The sequence below is a fragment of the Arvicanthis niloticus genome, chromosome 9 (assembly GCF_011762505.2).
Source record: "Arvicanthis niloticus isolate mArvNil1 chromosome 9, mArvNil1.pat.X, whole genome shotgun sequence".
NCBI classification, from domain to species: domain Eukaryota; kingdom Metazoa; phylum Chordata; class Mammalia; order Rodentia; family Muridae; genus Arvicanthis; species Arvicanthis niloticus.
This window is the reverse complement of record NC_047666.1, coordinates 25,755,731-25,775,514: the sequence shown is the minus strand read 5'-3', so window position 1 is coordinate 25,775,514 and position 19,784 is coordinate 25,755,731. Positions and strand designations below refer to the sequence as shown.

Genomic DNA, 19,784 nt, shown 5'->3' with positions numbered 1-19,784 from the left:
TCACACTAAGCACTTTAACCCACTGAGCCAGCTTCTTAGCCTCAGCTCCTCATATTTGGGTTGTGGCTGTTCTCCTTGTGTGCGATGATTTAATTTGTGAAAACGGTTAATTTAGCGCCTTTCCAGTCAGGGTTTGAGCCAGTTCATAGCAAATTGCAAAAATGCCATTGTATTTATTCACAGTGACAAAAATTTATTAGGCACAAGAAGAAAAATAATTAAAACCAGCTTATTTAGGCATTAACTCTTAGCTCTGCCAATGCTAGAAAGCTGGTCTTTTCTTTCGTAAAATAATCAAAACTGACTTTACAGGCAATTTTCAGCTTACAGGACAGTAGGCAGAATGTCACAAGGAGGTGTGAGAAGGTGTTGGTCACTGCTTCTGCAAACTGGCCCTCTATACCACACACTAGGCTGGAAAAGATGGCAGGTGGAACCTATAGCTAGGGTCCGTGTACTAAGCACGGACACTATATGTTAGTTTTTATAATCTTGATATAAACTAGAGTCACGTAGAAAGAGAGGACCTCAACTGAGGAATTGCCTCCATCAGATAGGCCTAGGGCCATGTCTGTGAGCCAGGGGGACAAGCCAGTAAGCAGCTTCCTCTACTGTTCCTTCTGTTGCTCCAGCTTGGGTTCCTTCCTGACTTCCCTCAGTGAGAAACTGTGATGGAGACTTAGAAGCCAAATAAACCCTTTCCTACCCCCAGTGGTAGTTTGAATAACAATGACCCCATAGGTACACGTATTTGCATGCTTAGTCCCTAGTTTATGAGCTGTTTGGGGAAGGTAAGGAGGTATGGCCTTGTTGGGAGTAGTGTCACTAAGAGAGGGCTTTGAGGTCTCAGAAACCCACCCAAGTCTCTGTTTTTCTTTGCCTGCATCTATGGATCAGGATGTGACGCTCTCAGCTATGCCCCAATGCCATCCCTGTCTGTTTCCCACCATGATGACCACAGACTAGACCTCTAAATCTCTAATTAAATGCTTTCTTTTAAGAGTTGCCTTGGTCATGCTGTCTCTTCACAGCAAGAGGACAATAACCAAGACACCCCTCCACCCTCAAATTGCTTTTGGTCATGGTGTTTATCACAGCAGCAGATAACAAACAAGGACACTATAGGTTCCCTGTGCAGACGGAATCACCAGCAAGCTTGTATGGGGCTCCTTCGGACCAGGTGTACCAGTTGGTGAATGGGCTGTGGGGAAGCAGCCATATGGGATACCTGTGTCAGGAAAGAGGGCATAGCTCCAGGCTCAGGGTTTGGAGACAATCTACAGAGAAGGAAAATAGAGGAGAGAAAAGAGGGTCCCTGATCTCATGCCAGGTCATTACCAAGATAAATGGAGGGAACACAAAATAATCCCCAGCTACCACCGAGGTCCGTGCAGTGGTGTGGGGGAAGCCCTCTGTCCTGCTCTGGCTTTAGGGTTGGATGGAAATCTGCCCCACACAGATGAGCTTTAGGTCCGTGTCCACAGCTGCTGGGCTGTGATGACTGCTGTGCGCTTGGTGCTATAGGGAGTAGGTCCTTTCACAGTCATTGGGCCCTCATGGCCACTGACAGGTATAACGAAGATGCTGTTTGCATCTGAGTCGGGGCTCCAAGGTCTTCACTCTGCCCCACAGTTCTCACTGTGGCTACATTCTGGAGTCCCACGGGAGGGTTAAGAACACCACATTCATGTTGGGGAGTCCACCCCAGACCTATGAATTAGAGTCTCAGTAGTGAAGTAGATCTGACCCACAGTAATCAAAATAAAGATGGCTACCGAATACATTTATTCATAAGATACTCGTTCTGAACTCACTAGCCTACAAAATCCACAATCTGATGTTTACTGCCAATGCTTGGCTTGGACTAGCCACGTAGCAAGTGCTCCACAGTGGTATGTGGCTGTCATATGGGACACTGTGATTTTCTACACACTGGCCAGAAGGTTTCAGAGGTGCCTCCTTTTGGGGAAGACACACATGCATGTGGCCTGAGCAGCAGGCAGGGGGTGAGGGTGGTAGGCTCTTTTACTTAAAAAGAAAACATTTACTGGGCCAGATTTTTTTTCTTTTCTTCTTTGAGACACTAACATGATATGGCTTTGGCTGGCTTAGAGCTTGCTATATAGACCAGGCTGGCCTTGAACCCTCAGGCCTGCTTTTTTTTTCCCCCGTGGGTGCAACCATGCCTGGCCTGAGCCAGATTCTAAATGACGTCAGTCTTTTAAAAAAGAGGAGGAGGGAGTAAGGATCCTTCAGGGAGGGTGTTACAGTTCATTCAGTAGTTAAGTGCTTGTCTGGCCCAGGGCCCTAGATTTGATCCTCAGTACTACATAGCCACATGCCATATTCTAAAATACAAAATTACCATATTCTAAAATACAGTGATTGTCAAGGTTCACCCTATGTTTCACAACTGTCCCGACATGGCCTTCTCGTCGGGAGGTTCTGCCAGGAAGCACCCATGACCAGACTCCTACAAACACAGGAAAAGGCCACCACTGGACCCCAGAAAGACATATAGGTTCTGAGGATGGACATTCATAAAGCTATGTTACTTAAGATTTTAAAAAGTAATTTAATACACGGGCTTCCAGGATCCAGACTCTAAGCACAGTGCTATCAACTGGGCATGATTTTCCTGCTTAGATATTTTTCAACAAGTCAGAGGGATGTGGTGAGAAGGGTTGATAATCTCTCCTGCTGACCCAGAAACTTCCTGCACTGTGGCCACCCGAAGTGCCCAGCAGACAGGACACTGCACGTATTAAAGCTGAACCAGGAGAACACTGCTTTTATCCCTGCTAACTGACTTTGCAATCTACAGGGTCACCCCTGTTCCCCAGGTCTCCAGACATGGTGTCTCATGAGTCTCATCAGGATCTACAAGAAAGTTCTGTCAGGAAGTACTGGTGGCCAGGCTCGTGCAAATACATGAATATTTGACATCTAAGAAAAAGTTCACCATAGGACCTGAGCTGACCTCGGCTGAAGGGCAGGACAGACAGACAGAGGAAGATTATATAATGTGGTGAGAAGAAAGAAGGTGAACTATGGCTGTTAGACATGTGTGCTGGCATGGCATTCCCATGTGAACATGCTATCCACGCACCACATACACTGGTGATGACACACATGGCTTGCTTTAAGACGAGTATTTAATTTTATTTTTTACTATATATTTTAATTCATTTATCGCACACGTGCATGTGTGTGTGGGTGTGTGTGTTCATGATGCTATGGGATGCATGTGGAGGTGAGGAGACTTTTGGGAGACGGTTTCTCCTTTCATCACATGGAACCCAGGGATCCAACTCAAGTAGTCAGGCTCGGTAGGGAGCACCTTTACCTTGAGCCATCTTACTGGCCTACAAGTCTAAGTTTTAATGAAACAGAAGATAAAAACAAACAAACAAAACTTTAAGAGAACAGTTTCTGATCTTTCCTGCACAAGGAAGAGACTAGGAACCAGTGACTGGGTGTGAGTTGGATGTGAGTCTGACCTTAAATACCATGTGTTGGGATGAGGTGTGTGTGTGTGTGTGTGTGTGTGTGTGTGTGAGCAGAGGTTAAATCACAGTGGCAAGGTACCCAGAACCCTGCAGCCCATCATCGCCTGGGTTTGAATTCCACATCTCTCACTTTCTAGTGACCTTGGGCTCGTTTCAGAACTTCCCCTGTGCTCAAGCTTTGTCAAGTATAAGATGCAGCTGCAAAACCTACCTCCTTCTCTGAGAGTTGCAGGAGTTAAATGGCTGCCAGACAGTACCCAACACATAGTAAATACCATCAGTTCACATTGGAAGTACGTGACTTTAACATGACCAATCAATACAAGTTGGTTATAACATGTTGTTGAACTCTCAGAGCAATTTTGGACATTATATATATTGATTTAATAAAATATAATTAATAAAGACTCAGCTACTATTTGTAGGGCTTATGCTTTTGATATTTGCTGAGGCAGGAGGATTGCTACAAATTCAAAATTAGCCTAGTGCCATTCTGAGCTATAGAGAAAAACCCTACACACACATACACATACACACACATACACACACATACACACACACACATCTCATATATATAATTATCTATCTATCTATCTATCTATCTATCTATCTATCAAGGGGGCTTACACCAAAAAGGTTGGGAAGTACTGACCCAGTGGCTCCTATGGTCAGGATTCAGGATTCTGCCTTCTCTGTGCTGGCTTTTATTTAACTAAGTGCTAGTTGCAAAGTGATGAAAACTGACTTTAATAGAAGATGCCAGACTTTTATAGAGGCACATCATAACCTGTCACACTATCGGGAAGATTCATTGGTGGCAGATTTCAGAGTGACACACGTGACACCTTCCCTTTCTGAGACCTCAAAAACACCTTTCTAGCTTTTCTGGGATCTATAGCTCAGAATGGCAGGTGTGGAGTGGGTGCTTACCATAGTCCAAGCCCCTCAGAGTAGAGATGAGAAAAGGCTCATGGGAAAGGCTGCTGAGTGACAAAGGGGAAGGAGATGATGTTGTTTCTGGCTCTGGGCTGCAGTTGCTGCACAGGGCCACTGCTCTGCCCCATCTCACTCCTTTTCTCTTAGGCTCACAGATTGGCCAAGGTCACAGAAGGGTCAGGTGTGTGAGATATCTGGGAATTGGGCCATGACTTCAAGATAAGACACTAGACCTGTAATTCTCAACCTGTGGGTCGTGACTCCTTTGAGGGGTCACTCAAGAGCATCTACCTATCAGATAATTACATTATGATTCATAACTGTAGCAAAATTACAGTTATGAAGTAGCAATGAAAATAATCTTATGGCTGGGGTCACACAACATGAGGAACTGTATTAAAGGGTCGTAGCATTACAAAGGTTGAGAACCACTGGGCTAGAGACTCAGGATGAATCTGTGAACTGTAGGCTCTGAAAGTCCCCAGCTTAGAAGCTGTCCACTCTGGCTTGAGACCCCAGGGAACAAAGCCACCATCCAGCCTCAAAATCACTGTGTACTTCCTGTCACCCCAGAGATGACACCAGAGATGACAATGGGGAGATAGGGCCTAGAGGTGAGGGCCCTAACTCACTGCAAACTCAGCCCTGCGGCATTCCAGAATCCAGGTGAGGAGAAACCAGGGCTTTGGGGATAGGGGACTGTCCGTCAAAGCTGAGAACATCTTAGCACTTAGGGCAAACACCACTCAGTCTCCGCTTCCCACCAAGCCCTAGCAAAACGTGACTAAGGCTTCAGATTGCAGCTTTGTGGGCCTCATGCTGATGGGAACCTTGGCCTACATTTTCATTCAGTGAGATGACTGACATGTCCCGGAAGTGTCAGATCCACTGCCTCCGTGGTCAACTGCCGGGGGATAAAATAGCCTCAGACAGCCTTGCTGGGCTGGAGAGATGGCTCAGCGGTAAGAGCACTGATTGCTCTTCCAGAGGTCCTGAGTTCAATTCCCAGCAACCATATGGTAGCTCATAACCATCTGTAATGCATACAATTCCCTCTTCTGGTGTCTGATGACAGCTACATTGTACTCATACACACAAAATGAATAAATGTAGCTTAAAAAGCTTTTAAAAACAAGAGAAAAAAAAAAAAGACAGTCTTGCTTCATAGGACCTGCTTCTCCGGCAATGACACAAAGCATGGAGAATAGCAGGGGGCAGCAAGAGAGGATGTGGGAGAAAAGCTTCCAGTGCACAGGGAGGCTACATCACCCTCACAATGTCTCCCAGTTGTCCACCATCTGCCTCACAGATGAGAGGTGTGCCTAAGGTTGGGGATGCAGAAAGGCCTCCTACTTTTCTATTAAAAGCAAGGTTTCCAGTGTATAACTCTCCTGCTTGCAAGAAGGTGACCACTTGGTGGATGGCCCATGGGAAATGTAAGTTGAAAATGTATTTAGTGTACTCAGCTGTTGGACACCTGAGTCTGGATGTGCTCGGAGCCCTTACCTTAGCATACCACCGAGCAAAACCATCTAACAAAGGACTCACTTTATAATGATGTGCTGAGGGTCTTGGGGTGGGTAGGACGGCTCAGCTGGCAAAGAGCTTGCCAGGCAAAGCCTGAAGGTTGCAGTTTGACCCCTGGCTCCCATGTAAAGTTTATCATTGAGAACCAACCATACTAAGTTGTCTTTGGATTTGCACACATGTGCTGTAGCATCTGCAGCCCAACATCCTACACTTAAGTCAAATCCTTAAGATGTACAAAGTATTCTGTGTGATTCATTTACTGCTACCGGGCACAACGTTGCTGTAGAGCGCAAAAAAAAAAAAAAAAAAAAAAAAAAATAGAAGCAGTACCATCACGATTGAGGGATTGAGGGATGCCTGCATTTAGTTTCTGCAAAGAGGATTGTGACTTGGGAACCACAGGGCCACTAAGGTAAGCTCACTGATAGGAGACACTCAGCTGGATGCCAAGGCCGCAGTGAAGGCTGCTGTACTGGGGCCAGGCTGCAGGGCACAGTGTACAGGTTCTTGAACAGTGCTAGTCGGGGAGCTCTGGGCTGGGACTAGTCTTGGCGACCACAGCAGTACTCGACACCAAGGACACAGGGAGTGACAGGCTCGTCTGCTGTGAATGTGCCTCCCCCTTATTTTTGTATCTGGTCATATCACTTGTAAATCTGAGGCTCATCTTTCAATTTCATTTTTTTCTACATTGACATCATGTGTGTTTTCCTTTCTTATTGTGCATTTTATTTCTTCATCAGTAGAATTGTTCAAAGCATATTTGTGTCCTTGGAATTTGGGAGGTGGAGGCAGGAAAATCAGGGTTCAAGGTCATCCTCAACTATATAGTGAGTTTTAGGCTAGCCTGGGCTCCATGAACGCTTGCCTGAAATCAACCAATATGTTTTCTTTTTGTGACAGGGTCTTTCTACATAGATAGATAGCCCAGGCTGGCGTTACAATCCTGCCTTAGCCTCCTAAGCCCGAGAATCGCAGGCAGGAAGGAACCACTCTGCTTGGTTCATTAACACAATTAAAAATTAAAATAAAAAAATTTATGTGTGTTTTAAGGGTATTTTGCCTGCATGTATGTTATGTGTAACACATGCATGCAGTGCCCTCAGAAGTCCTGGAACCGAAGTTACAGAGGTTTGTGAGCTGCCATGTGGGTACTAGAACTGAACTCTGGTTCTCTGAAGATCAGCCAGTGCCCTCAACCAGAGTCATCTCTCAACACAGAGTCATCTCACCAACACAGGTTTGAAGGGCCACCTAGGAGCCCTCTGCCCACCTTTTCTGGAACTCCCCTCCCCCCTTGGACATTTAAAGACTCCTTTTTCACTTCTATGGGGAATTAGCTAACTTCTTTCACTATTTTTTATAAACGCAGATTCCCTAGAAGGGCCAAGGTGGGCCATGCACTGTGCACACCATTAAAGTTCTTGTTTACCAGGTTAACACTAAGCTGCTCTTAAGGACCAGGCTGGGCTACATAGGAAGACCCTGTCACAATCTATCAAATCTCAGGAAGGTCACCCTGGCTTCCACACCCATCAGCAATAGATACTGTCATCCCACATGAGGTGTCCCAAACGCTAGTATCATTCTGGACAATATGTCAGCTTAACAGAGTAACACCCATGATGTCTTGTTTCCTCACAGGAGTGGAAAGGTCTTGAAGAAGTGGCTTATTTTATCTGATCCTTGCAGACCACGGTCCGTCACTGAGGGAAGTCAGGGCAGGAATGCAAACAGGAACCTGAAGCCTCCTTGCTTGGCTTGCTCATTGGCTCATGCTTAGCTTCCTTACAGACCTCAGGACCACTGACCTAGGGATGGTGCTGCCTGCAGCAGGTTAGACCTTCCTATATCAACTAATAATCAAGACAATCCCTCACAGACATGCCTACAGACCAACCTAATAAAGAGACTATCACCCAATTGGAGTTGTTTTCAGGCAATTCTAGGCTGTGTCTAATAGACAGTTAATACTAGGACCCTCAGGACACTGAAGGTAGTAAGTGGTTCAACAAACATTTGCTATGTACACTGATTGCCAGGTCATTTTGGACTTGGGGTGCTGGGCTCCTCTTTTTCAGGTCTAACTATGGAATATGGAATCTGCCTTCTTCCTCACCCTCTGGCCCTTTGTCACCCTGCATGTCTCCTCCTCTGCTTCTGCCAGTCAGATTCTTCACTAAGAATCAGACTTCACTAAGGCAGATGCAGAATGGCTGGCCTAGGATGTTTTCATGGAGGCAGAGTAATGGCCTAGCCCTCGAGTGACCCCTGGGTCTCTGCATGTGTCCTAATGCCTGTGTTCCTTGGGCCAGCTGGGGCACCCAGTGTTTTCCCAACAGGGCTCTGAGGCCAACTCTCTAAGCAGTCACTTTTTGCATAGGTGCATGGTGGGAGGGTGCTGGGTTTTGTTGTTGTTGCTTTTTTCTTTTCTTTTCTTTTCTTTTTTTTTTAATTTTTTTTTTTTTTTTTTTTTTTTTTTTTTAGGACACCGCTTCTGCTTTTGACAGGATTGCTGCCTAAGATAGACGCTCTCCTTGGCCATGCCACAGCCACAGCTTGGGAGAGTGACCAGTCAGATGGGGAGTCTGCTTAGTGCCCAGTTGTAGCAAGGTATAGCTCAATGAAATGGGTCAGAACTGTCCACGTGGGAACCAAGGCTAAGAGCGCTGAGTCTTCTTAGTGTACAAGTGTGGCTTTCTTGAGAGAAGTCTGTCACGATCTGCCCTGGTTCTGTGAGTGTTTGGGATGTCACAATCATCTCAATCAGCCAGGCTCGTTGGCATCGCCCTGTAATCCCAGGACGTGAGAGGTGGGGGCAGAGGGATCAGGAGTTCAAGGCCAGTATCACCTATCAAAGGTCAAGGCCAGTTTGGGCTGCACAGGACCCTGTCTCCAAAGACCAAACCAAACCAGACCAAACCAATCACCATCCCTTCTTTGGCAGGGTTAACACTTAGTTCTCTTCAGGGCTGGATCTGATGAATACCCTCTGCCTTCTGGCAGACTGTTCTCAGCCATGTATGTAAAATAAATGTTAAACACTAAAAACACCAATATAATAAGGTGTCTCCAGGCCTGGATCCTATGCATTTTAGCACTTGCCCTGCTCCCCCCAAAGCTGATGGTTGCTCTACTATCCCGGCTCCACTAAAACATGTCCCTAGCACACCCAGTGTCAAGCATTGTCTTCCTCTGCTGGCATCGTTGGATCAAGGCCCTCAGCCTGCACAAGCTTAGGTAGGTGGCTTCCATAGTTGGCAGCCTATATCTGTCCTTACCAGTTAGCTCAGATGTTTACCAAGTGGCTACCATGTTGTGCTCAAACCTGTTTTTGTGACTTGTACTCATTATTGTATTTGCGCAATTTAATTATATATTATGTAAATTAATGAAATATCGGCATGGAAGGAGAGGGCTACTGTAGGAACTGAGTTTAGGGTTTCGGAAAGGTCCAGTGAAGATGAACACATTAAAGCTGACCTGCTGTCAGGTTCCCACGTGGAGGAAGTGAGGGTCAGAGAGACAGAGACAGAAGAATCCTTGAAGGTGCATGGATCAGTTAGCCTGACATAGAGCAGATAAAAGTACAGAGACCTTTTCTCAGACAAGGTGACAGTCACAGATTGGCACCCAAGTCCTTGCCCTACACACTGACTGCCTCTATGCCACGGGTCCACAAATGCTTTTGAATGTTGTTCATGTCCCTACTACAGTCACTCTGTAACTCAGAGTTTGGAAAGCCACCGACTTAATCCCTTTCCTTTATTTCACAGATGGGAAACTGAGGTGCAGGGGGAGTTATGGGTTTTGTAAATGTCTCTTAGTCAGCCCCTGGAGCAGTCTCTTCCCCTGTTTTGTGTTGTTTTCTCCCGGAGAAGGCCTTGTTTGAAAAGCAGCAGACACAGCACAATTTCCTCCGCAAAGAGTAACAGGTAGGGGCCGAGGCTGGCTCACTTGGTAAAGCGCTTGTCGCACAAGCATGAAGGACTGAGCCTGCACCCTCAGCACCCATGCAAAAAGCCAGCTGTGGAGATACAACCCTGTAATCGTAGCCCTGGGGAGGCTGAGACAGGAAGATCCTTGGTGCTTGGTCTCCAGCCGGCCTGACTGTATCAACAACTCTAGGTTCAGTGAGAGACTTTGTCTCAAAAAATAAGGTGGGTGGCTCAGCACTTAAGAATGCTTCCAGTCTTGCAAAGACTGGGGTTTAAGTTAGGGTTCAGTTTCCAGCGCCCACATGGTGGCTTCCCAATTATTTGTAACTCTAGTTCCAGGGAATTCAACCCTTTTTCTGGATTCTGCAAACTCCTATACACACAAAGTAAACAAACATAGGTAGGCACATATACAGAAACGAAGACAAAAAAAAAAAAAAAAAAAAATCTTAGCACCAAAACCAGAAACAAAATAAAGTGGCAAGCCATTAAGGATGACATTGTATGTCTGTGAGACTCCAGGCTCAATGTGTATGTACAAATACACAAGCACATACACACCTGTACACACACATGCATGCAAACATGAACACATGCACTGGGTATAAAACATACACATACACACACACACACACACACACACACACACACACACACACACAGAGCAGGTAAAATGAGGAAGTAGATGATGAAGGAACCCACCTCGGAAGGCAGGAAGACTCATTCCACCCGGCTGCTCCTCTATGCCAAGCACTATGCAACCTCACACAGGTGTGTGTGGTTTTATCCCGCGCTGTGGCACAGCAGGCCTCTTGTGTGAGAGACAGAGATTTGAAACAGGTGAACCATGTACCTGGGTCAAACACGTGAGCCATTCTAATTTTAGAATGACTTCAGCTTCACGTGTGAGAAAACTGCAGACAAAGGAATCGGGAAGCAGTCTGAAGTTCTGAGAAGCTTTTGTTGAAGGAGGGTGAGCAATGAGGAGAGGCCTGGCTGGCTGGCTGGCTGGCTGGCTGGCTGGCTGGCTGGCTGGCTGGCTGGCTGGCTGGCTGGCCGGCCCATGTTCCCTCTGCTTTGTAAACAAGCAGAACCTTCAAAGGCTTTCCCCTCTAATCTGACCTGCTCTCCTTCTGTGGAGCCCAGCCTGGATTCTCATCTCAGCAGACTGGAGTCCACAGTCCCCGCTGATGCCTGACCTGGGTACTACCTCCCTAGGCAAGTAAGGATAGTGATAAACTCTACAAAGAACCCCACGGTGATGTTTCTATGTTCATTATCTTTGAAAAGTCTTCCAGATACTAAATTCAACAAGCCAGTGAACACAGAGAGGCCAAATTCCATAGATACTGGCCAGGGTGAAGCAGAGGTGTAGACAGCCAATCTGAGGAGTGTGCAGGGTGGATAGGAACTTGGCTCCTAGGGGTCCAGAGGGGCCCTCACCACACCTTCTTGGTCATTACAGTGAATCTCGTAAGAAAAGAACCAGATGAGCGGCCTGGGAATGTGCAGTCCTGCTGAGGCAAGCGGCTGTCCGACAGCTTTGCGTCTGGGTGCATTCTGTCCTTTTAAAGGGGGCATTGAAAGTACCTTTTGAAGGTAGGTCAGAGCTTTTTCCTGAGGAGGGTGTAACTGGTGTTCTAAGCTGTGGGTGCCAACGCCCTCACCTGCCTCCAGCTGATGTCTCTCTTTGACTTTTATAAACAGACAAGGATAAAAGTTTATGTTCCAAACTTGAGAACATTGATTTCACTCCCGTGGCAGTTTATGGTCTAAATGACACACCGAGCATTCAGTGACACTCCCAAGAAAGGTTCACAGGCTGTGTAGTCACCTGCCAGGTTGGCCCCCGGAGGGGCAGGAAGAGATGTTCGTTCTTTGTAGGATTCTATCTTTTGAGCAGAAGGTTAGGATCTGAAGATACAAGAGCATCCTTGAGAGGTAACATCCCAAGAGAATCAAATGCATCAGTGCTTCTGTATGAAGCAAGGACCCGACTGTACTAAAACCCACAGATGTTCAAGTCCTTACAGGACATGGTATAGATTATTCATGGACATTACACTCATGTCCTCCTCCCCCCCCCCCCCCCCGCACACACACACGTGCTTGCATGCGTGCATGCATGCATGTGCACACATAGAGGTCCAAAGTTAATATTGTTTTTCACTGTATTTTTTGAGGCAGGGACTCTCACTGTTAAGGCTTGCCTAGCTTAGCCAGCTTGCCCTAAGCTGTCTCACCTCCTATGTGCTGGAATTACAGGGAACCCCATGCCTGTCCATTTACTATGTGGGGGTCTGAGGATCCGAATCCTGCCCTTCACAATTGCGCCAAGCCATCTCTCTAGCCCCCCTATGCATTTAGAACAGCCTCTTCATTACTATATATACAAATAGTGCGTAAATAGTCGCCCCACTGTTGCTGTTTTGTAAACAGTTTGGGGAAGAAAGTCTATACTTGTTTGCAATGTTTGATGTTTTTCTAGGTATTTTTGATCTCTTTATCCTTTGGCTTTAAAAGGCTACTCCTGTAGATATGGAGGGCCAACTCTGCATGGCAGTTAGACCACCACACTTGGCTCTGGCCAGGCATCACCAATTGATCCCTGACTACAGTGCTCCCTAAAAACGTGAGGGCATCCTCAGGATCTCCCTACCAGGCCTCCAAGGCCTCTCCTTGTCCATCAGAACAGCATGTGGAGATTCTCAGGCTATTGCTCAGCCCAGTCCAACAGATGAGGGGACTAATGTAAGCAGATACTTCCTAACAAGCTCTGGAACTTGGAAAGTCTGAAAGCAAGTGGGCCCTGCCGCAGGATCCTGGCCTCCTACCCAAGGCCCCGTGTTCTTCACTGTCCCACCCCAAGTAAATGCCTGAGAAGCATTTGATGATGCAATTTCCCACACCTCTGGGCCCCTCCACCCTTCGTATTTGGGGAATTTAAGAAAAAGGAACAAAGTGAGATCTTACCAAGAAAGGTCCAGGGCGACTGTCTGCTCTAATGGCATGCACGTTCCCCCAACACATAAAAAAAGCTCATGGAACAAACCCTGTGCTCCTCTGAGCCCGTGTCCCACCCTTGGTTGGCACATGGAGCCTATAATTTCCTCTACAATGCTCTGTGATGCTGGGCCTCACCCCATGAGTGCCAGAGGCTGTTTGTCGCACAGTTGTCATTTGGGGATATACAGAAACTGAAGGTAGACCCATGTGCTTCTAGTTCTGGCCAGCAGAGAGGAGAAGCCATGCCTATTTGCAACAGTTCTGAAATTCCTCATCTTAACACCTGATGGAAAGCTTCTGGAACTTAGTATATGAGCCTAGCAATACTCAGGGCATAGAGGGAGGGGTGCTCAGATACTGAAGTCACTCAGTATATAAATAAATACATTTCCCAAAAACAGTGTTCACCTGAAAAGAAGTACAAGCATCAGACAATATTAAAAAAACCCAAATATTCACAAATTAAACTGAGGGGTAGGGAGATGGCCTAGCCAGTAGAGTGCCTGCTTGTTCAAGTACAGGGATCTGAGTTCAATCCCCAGAACCACCTTAAAGAGAAGGAAGTTGCTGAGTGTGTTTAATCCAAGTGCCCAGAGGTAGAGACAGAGGACCTTGCTGGCCAGCTGGTCTAATGCTCCAAACCACTGAGAGACCCTCTCTCAAAAAAGATGGGCAATGTTTCTAAGAATATTATCAAATCTGTCATCTGGCCTCTACGTGCCTGTGAACGCATGTATACATATGCACACATGAACCCACACCTGCACAGGGACATGTGAGCTGCTCCCACCTCAGGCTTGCAGTCCTAGGGAAGGCAGATGGGGTGGGATAGACTAAGCAGTCCTATTGGTAAAGTCACTTAAAAGAGAAAGTGTGACAGGCAAACCCTGCTTAGTCACCCAACCTTTGGAGAGTTCACTATGACACAGTCACCACTGTTTGAACTTGACTGCTGGCCCCTCCCCCCTGAGTCCCAGGACCCAGGTTATAAAGTGCACAAAACCAAAGAGAACCAGTCCCACGTCTAAATCATCCACCCAACTGAGAGCAGCCAGAGGCTGGACAAGAAGTCACCTTGCTTGTCCCCAGAGAAGTGGCTTGGTGCCATCTGTACAACACACAGTGTGGCCTCTGTTCTGGCCTGCCAACCTGGGCCTCCAAGAGTGCTCAGCCTTGACAGTCTCAGACAGCAGGGCAGGGGACTGAGCAGATTTGGGGGCCTCTGTGTGAGAGGAGTAAAGCGCCAATGCTTGCTGATGTTGGGCACATTCCCCAAGGAGGAAATCCAGAAGGGAAAGAGGGAACTGAGGCTTTTGGTGGGGTAGGCACTGCCATTTTTCCAGCTGAAGGACCAGGTTTGCCAGGAGGGCCTGCAGCACTCCAAAGAGGCTCAGCAGGAGCCATTCCAGGGCCCCAAGGGAGCAGACTCAAGCGGGATATCCCAGACCCTGCTTGTCTATGTGAACAGACAAAGAGGCAACATTGCCAAGATTCCTTTCCAACCGATGGCTACGATGGCTACGTTAGCTTACCACCATTCCAACTTGCCTCATAGTGACTCAGTAGCCAGCAGGTCTCCATTCCACCTGGCTGGCCCACCCCCAAAGCCAGCATGCTTCAGGTGCAGTTTGGTTTAGAAGGGTGCAAGGCCGAACAGGGCCACATACACAGCATCTCGGCCCCCTGGGTCAGCCTGGTGATATTTCCATCAAGTACCAGAACGGTGGCAATCCCTGCCTGGCCTCATGTCTAAGTTCCCTCATGCCCAGGCTGTAAGTGTTGCTATGGCATCTGGTACTCGCCAGATGGCTCAGTGGGTAATACATACAACCATGAGCACCTGAGTACATGCACACATTCCTGTCCCAACACACAGAAAAGCAGGAATCAAAATCATTAAGACCACCATCACTATGCACAAACAGAAGCCACTGGCTAGGAGCCCAAGAAACAGGGTTTCCCTGGGACATGGAGAAGGTGGGGGATTTGTCTCCCAACTCTCAGGAGAAGAGGGAGAGGGAGAGGGGAAGGGAGAGAGGGAGAGGAAGGGAGAGAGAGAGGGAGAAGGAGAGAGAGAGGGAGAGAGAGAGAGAGAGAGAGAGAGAGGAATGTAACTAAACCTAAACAAAGAAATAAACCTAAAAAAAGGTGTCACTGGGCAGAATCCAGGAGGAGCTTCAGAAACCTAACCATCACACAAGCTGGTAAAGTAAGGACAGCTTCAAGCTCTTCCTGCAGGCTCCATTTCACTTGCTTACACTGGGTGTCTAAACAGGTGAAGGGTCTGTGAACAGGTGGCTCCTGAGGGAAGCATGCACAGCCTCCTTGGACCATGAAGGCCTTCCTGCCAGCTCTCCTCTGCCTGCTCAGAGGAGACAGATAGGGTTCAAGGTCAGGGAAGTGTCCCAGGGAGGGAGCTCTCCAGATGAAAGGTAGGCCCCACACCCCATCTACACCCAGGGAGGATGGACTCACCACTCAGGGGGGACGTGCTGTTTTCCAGAGCCTGGCACACAGTTAACAGGATACCTGTGGGGGAAGCAGAGAGGATGGTAAGTGTCTCCTCAGAAATGGACTTCCTTTTGAAGGGGCCAATAGTTGTGTCTGTCTACCTTCTTTGAGAGGCGAAGGAAAGCAGAGGGCCCTTGTACCAAGACCAGGGGAGCTATGCTCATGAACAGAGAGAGGGGACTGTCCATGTCTTCCTCAGCCTGTAGTCTCTCTCCACAGGTTGTAGAGGTTTCCCTTTGCTGGATATGCTGTTGCTGTCTTTTGGGTGCGAGGGTATGGGTTAGGTACAGCACCCCCATACTTACACGGGGGCCCCTGTATAGCAGTTAGACTTCCCTCTAGATGAAGCAATGGGCTGAGACATAGCTGGGGTCTAGTAAGGCATCTTCGCTTCCCTGAGACTGACTGTCCCTAGCCAAGGAGGATGGGGACCGCAGAGCATGTCACCATCACAAACAGACGTATGAGGAGCTGGCTGAGGACAGACGGTGAGAACTGTTACCACACTCTTTCCTGAGAGGTCATGGGATGCATTCAGGCATCTCCAGGCCCCATTAGGTGCAGAGCGTGGTAGGAACAATGACGCATGAATAGAAGCCCAGTGACGGCACTAGGCTTCTAAGGCTCCTATTGGCTTCCCTCATGAGGCAGACTCTAATCTAGTCATGAGGACTCCAAGACAGCAAGCACAGTGTCAAACCCCAACACAGAGCTTCTCCATGACCCATAAAGCCACCTCTGCCAACAGGTGACCCATGTACAGTGGTGGAAGTTTCTGGAAACAGAGCAGTAAATTCTCACAAAAAGGAAGCTCTTATAAGTTTTGAAGGCAGAAATATACCTCAGACAGATTATTCTAGAAGGCAGAGTCCCTAAGCCACTGCAGAAGTCAAGATAGGTCTTGTCTGCCCCTCTACCATGTGACCTCTGAGGGTGCAACAGTGGGCTCCTGTTTCTCAGAGGAAGCGTTTCCTTCCTACAGCCCACATGTTCATAGAATTCCCCAGACACGTTTCAAAGGGACATCTGCCATGCATACACCCAGGGTTCTGTTCCTGCCAGAGCCAGAAAGAGTTGGGGATTGCTCCTTCCGAGCTGTGGAGCAGTCACATCCTGACGCCGTGGGCTGGAGTCAGCCAGTGACCCATAATCAGTCAAAGCTGACATGGAGGTGCCTGGCATACCTCAGGACAGGGAGTATGACCAGCCTGTCAGCAACTGTTCCCAAACCACTGAGGGATCCTGTTGCTACCTCCCTGCCTGAACACAATCTGTCAGGGCAAATTGCACAAACCCAGCACCGAGTCTGGCCCTGCAGCTTCTGGAGCAAAGACAGGAGATTGCGTGTGTGCTGGGGCCAGTCCCTTGCCTGGCACAGAACTCCTTCATCCCTTTGCTTCTTTCTCACCTGTCAGCTGCCAATTGCCAAACTCATGAAGGCATTTCAGGAATTAATTAATGGCTACAGAGAACACATGTTCCTCCGAGGAATGAACAACACTTTGTTTTTATTTATGATTCTAGAAAGGTGACAATAACAGCTTCCTTCTGTACTCTCAGTTCCCATGATGCCCTAGTTCCACTCTAGCTTCAATGGGCCTTGGCCCAGGCAGAATGAGGCCAAGCCTCTCTTCTCAGGCAGGGTTCCTCCATTCTGCAACCTGCACAGGTTCCTGCATTCTTGCCTTGTCTGTTCATGACCCTAGATGTAGGTTCTTCCCAGTGCCCCTGCCCTTGAGGATGCCCAGGAAACAGAGGCTTGAAAACATTCAGAAACCTGCCCAAGCTCCTATGCTAAGTTGAGACTTGAGTCTGCCCACTTGCAATGTACAAGACACTGTTAAGTAACTGTGCCCTGGTTGGTCTGACATATCAACAGGTGTGTTTCTACCCAGTATGACCGTCCTGACTGAACCCACAGATCTAGAGGTCTTCCAGAGGCTACAACCTCACCTCTTGAGATTTTTCTCCTTGCCCTCAGTTTCCCCATAAACCAGGCCTGAGGGCTGCTCCATCTGTATGTGCTGGAGATCCAGCAGCCCCTGCATGTGGCCTGGTGTCTGAAGGCCTTCTAGGAACATGTGGCCTTGGCAGACATGAGGATCTGAGAAGCCAAGGGGCCACCACAGAACTGGCTATCACCACCAGGGTTCAGAAAGATACAGTCTAGGCTTAGACTCAGCAGCAGGAAGGAGCCATTAGTCCCTCTAGGCTGAGTGTCAAAGCCACCTGGCACTGGTCCTGAGGTTGGGAAGGCAGACTGTAGGGCCACCCAGCCAGCTCTCCTCCCTTGAGGACAAGCATCCTTTCAAGGCAGTCCTGCCAGGGTCTCATTCTCATGTCTGTCTAAGTAGCTACAAAGTGGGGAAATCCCAACTGCAGACTTCAAAAAGAAAAGGAGGCCAGCAGGTAGTGTTGATGGAAAAGCCACACACAACGGAAGTGCATCTTTAGGGAAGCCTGGTCTCTGCTCCCAACACGCACTGGGACCCACGCCTCAAGGCAAGGTGAACTCAACACACTTATAATAATACTGCTGTTTGCCACTCAGAAACTACTGATAGAAACAAGGCTAACCCATGCCTTGTGGGGTTGCAGAAGTGGAGCCACCCTCAAGCCTATCCATGGTGGACTTGTAGGAAATGCCATTTTGAGAGGCAGGGCACTCCTGTTCCCCTGGCTCCTAGAGCAGCGGCATCCACACTTCAGCCCCACACCTGACTGAGATTGACAGGTCTGGACAGGGACCCAAGCTGTTCTTTCGGCCTAGGACAGGACCCTCTATCCTCACTGCCCACCATTTGCAAATTACCTCTTCTGGGGATACTCAGCTGTAGTCCCCAGTGCTAAGAGGGGTGTCTTCAGGGTCCTGGCTGCCCCAGCAGAGGTGAATATGTCTACCCTGGCCTCTACTGTAGCCTGTGTTTGCTCCAAGGCTGAATGGCTCTGTGGGAACGTAGCAAGAGCTCTGAGTTGCTCCTGTGTTTGGACCTCTATGCTTGGCTTCAGAGGGAAGGGCAAGGTTGGGCAAGGTTCTAGGGTCAAAGAAAGATGGGGAGGTGGACCATGATCCAAGTAGGCACCTTTGGGTGCAGATGCTCTCAGTTCAAGAATAACATAGGGTGGGGGTGGGCAGGAGCTGGGCTAGAGTGGAACAGAAGGACAGGTGAGCACCTGGGGGAGGGGTTGCTAGCCTTTTTTTCTTCCTCTCTATCTCATTTGAGGAACAGAGGAGGAGCCACAGGAGATGTGAAAATCCGCCCAGTGGGGCCTGTAGCTTAGCACAAGGTCACTCAGGCTCCCAGGGGTACAAGAATTCTTGTGAATGGGTGACCCAGATCCTAGGCCCTGCCAACAGAGACCAGAAAGCATCTTGTCTTACAAATTCCTGAGTGGAGAAGAGCCTCCCTGTCTCTCCTGGGAAGAGGTGTCAATTTACACATGGCCCTGCGCCCAGAGGTGCTGTGTACCAGCTCCTTGAGGAAGTCAGGCAAAGCTGCAGAGGAACCTTAGGGGAACTGGCCAAACAGGACAGAGAGAACTCTGGGGACAGCGAGGCAAGGTGTTTGGAAAGACAAGAGACCCAAGATGAGTCACTTAAACAGATGGCCTCATGGGACAGAGGGCTCTTTCCATAGCCACCCTACCTCCAGAGCAGTCCTCCAAATCACAGGAGGGACCTTGACATCCAGGAAGAGAATTTGGTGGGGAAGTCACTGGCAAAGGCCAGTGTTGTATCAGGGGGTGGGTCCTGATACAGCATGGAACTGGAGTGAGCTGCCACGTGGGTCTTAGGAATGGAATCTGGGTCCTGTGGAAGAGCAACAAAGTGCTCTTAACTGCTGAGTCATCTCTCCAGCCCCTTGTTAGTTTGTAGGGACACAGGGCATTTGCCTGGCTTTTTTCCATGGGTTCTGGGGGTTGAACTCAGCTCCCCACACGTGCAGGGAAACCACCTAAATGATCAAACAATCTTCCCAGCCCAGTAGTTTTTTTAAAAATTTTAGAATTTTTTTGGAATATTTGTATGTAGATGTTGAGATATCTTGGGAACAGGAGCAAAGTCACAAATAGAAAATTAATTTGTTTCATATGTATGCCCTATGAATAGACTCAGTGCCATTTGGTTCAGTAACTTTAGGGTGCCGGCCTGGTGATTGTGACCCACTCCAGAAAGATGTAGAATCTTCCCCTTGAAGCCTTACATGGGCACTTAAAACCTCTCAGGCTTTGGACCTCAGGTTTTCAGAATAGAGGTGTACAACTTCTGTAATGCTTCTATTTTGGAGGTAAGAAGGCGCCAACATAGCACCAGGCTGTAGACGCCATGCCATGCACCATGTAAAACTAGGTG

General features: G+C 48.2%; 1 protein-coding gene across 1 annotated transcript in view; it reads right to left on the bottom strand.

Annotated features, from left to right (window-relative positions):
- Positions 1-19,784, bottom strand: part of Tgfa (transforming growth factor alpha) — a 78,212-nt gene that overhangs the window by 26,888 nt on the left and 31,540 nt on the right. Inside the window, 1 exon segment of the mRNA XM_034512567.3 lies at positions 15,395-15,448. Within this exon segment, the coding sequence (XP_034368458.3) occupies positions 15,395-15,448 (54 nt within the window).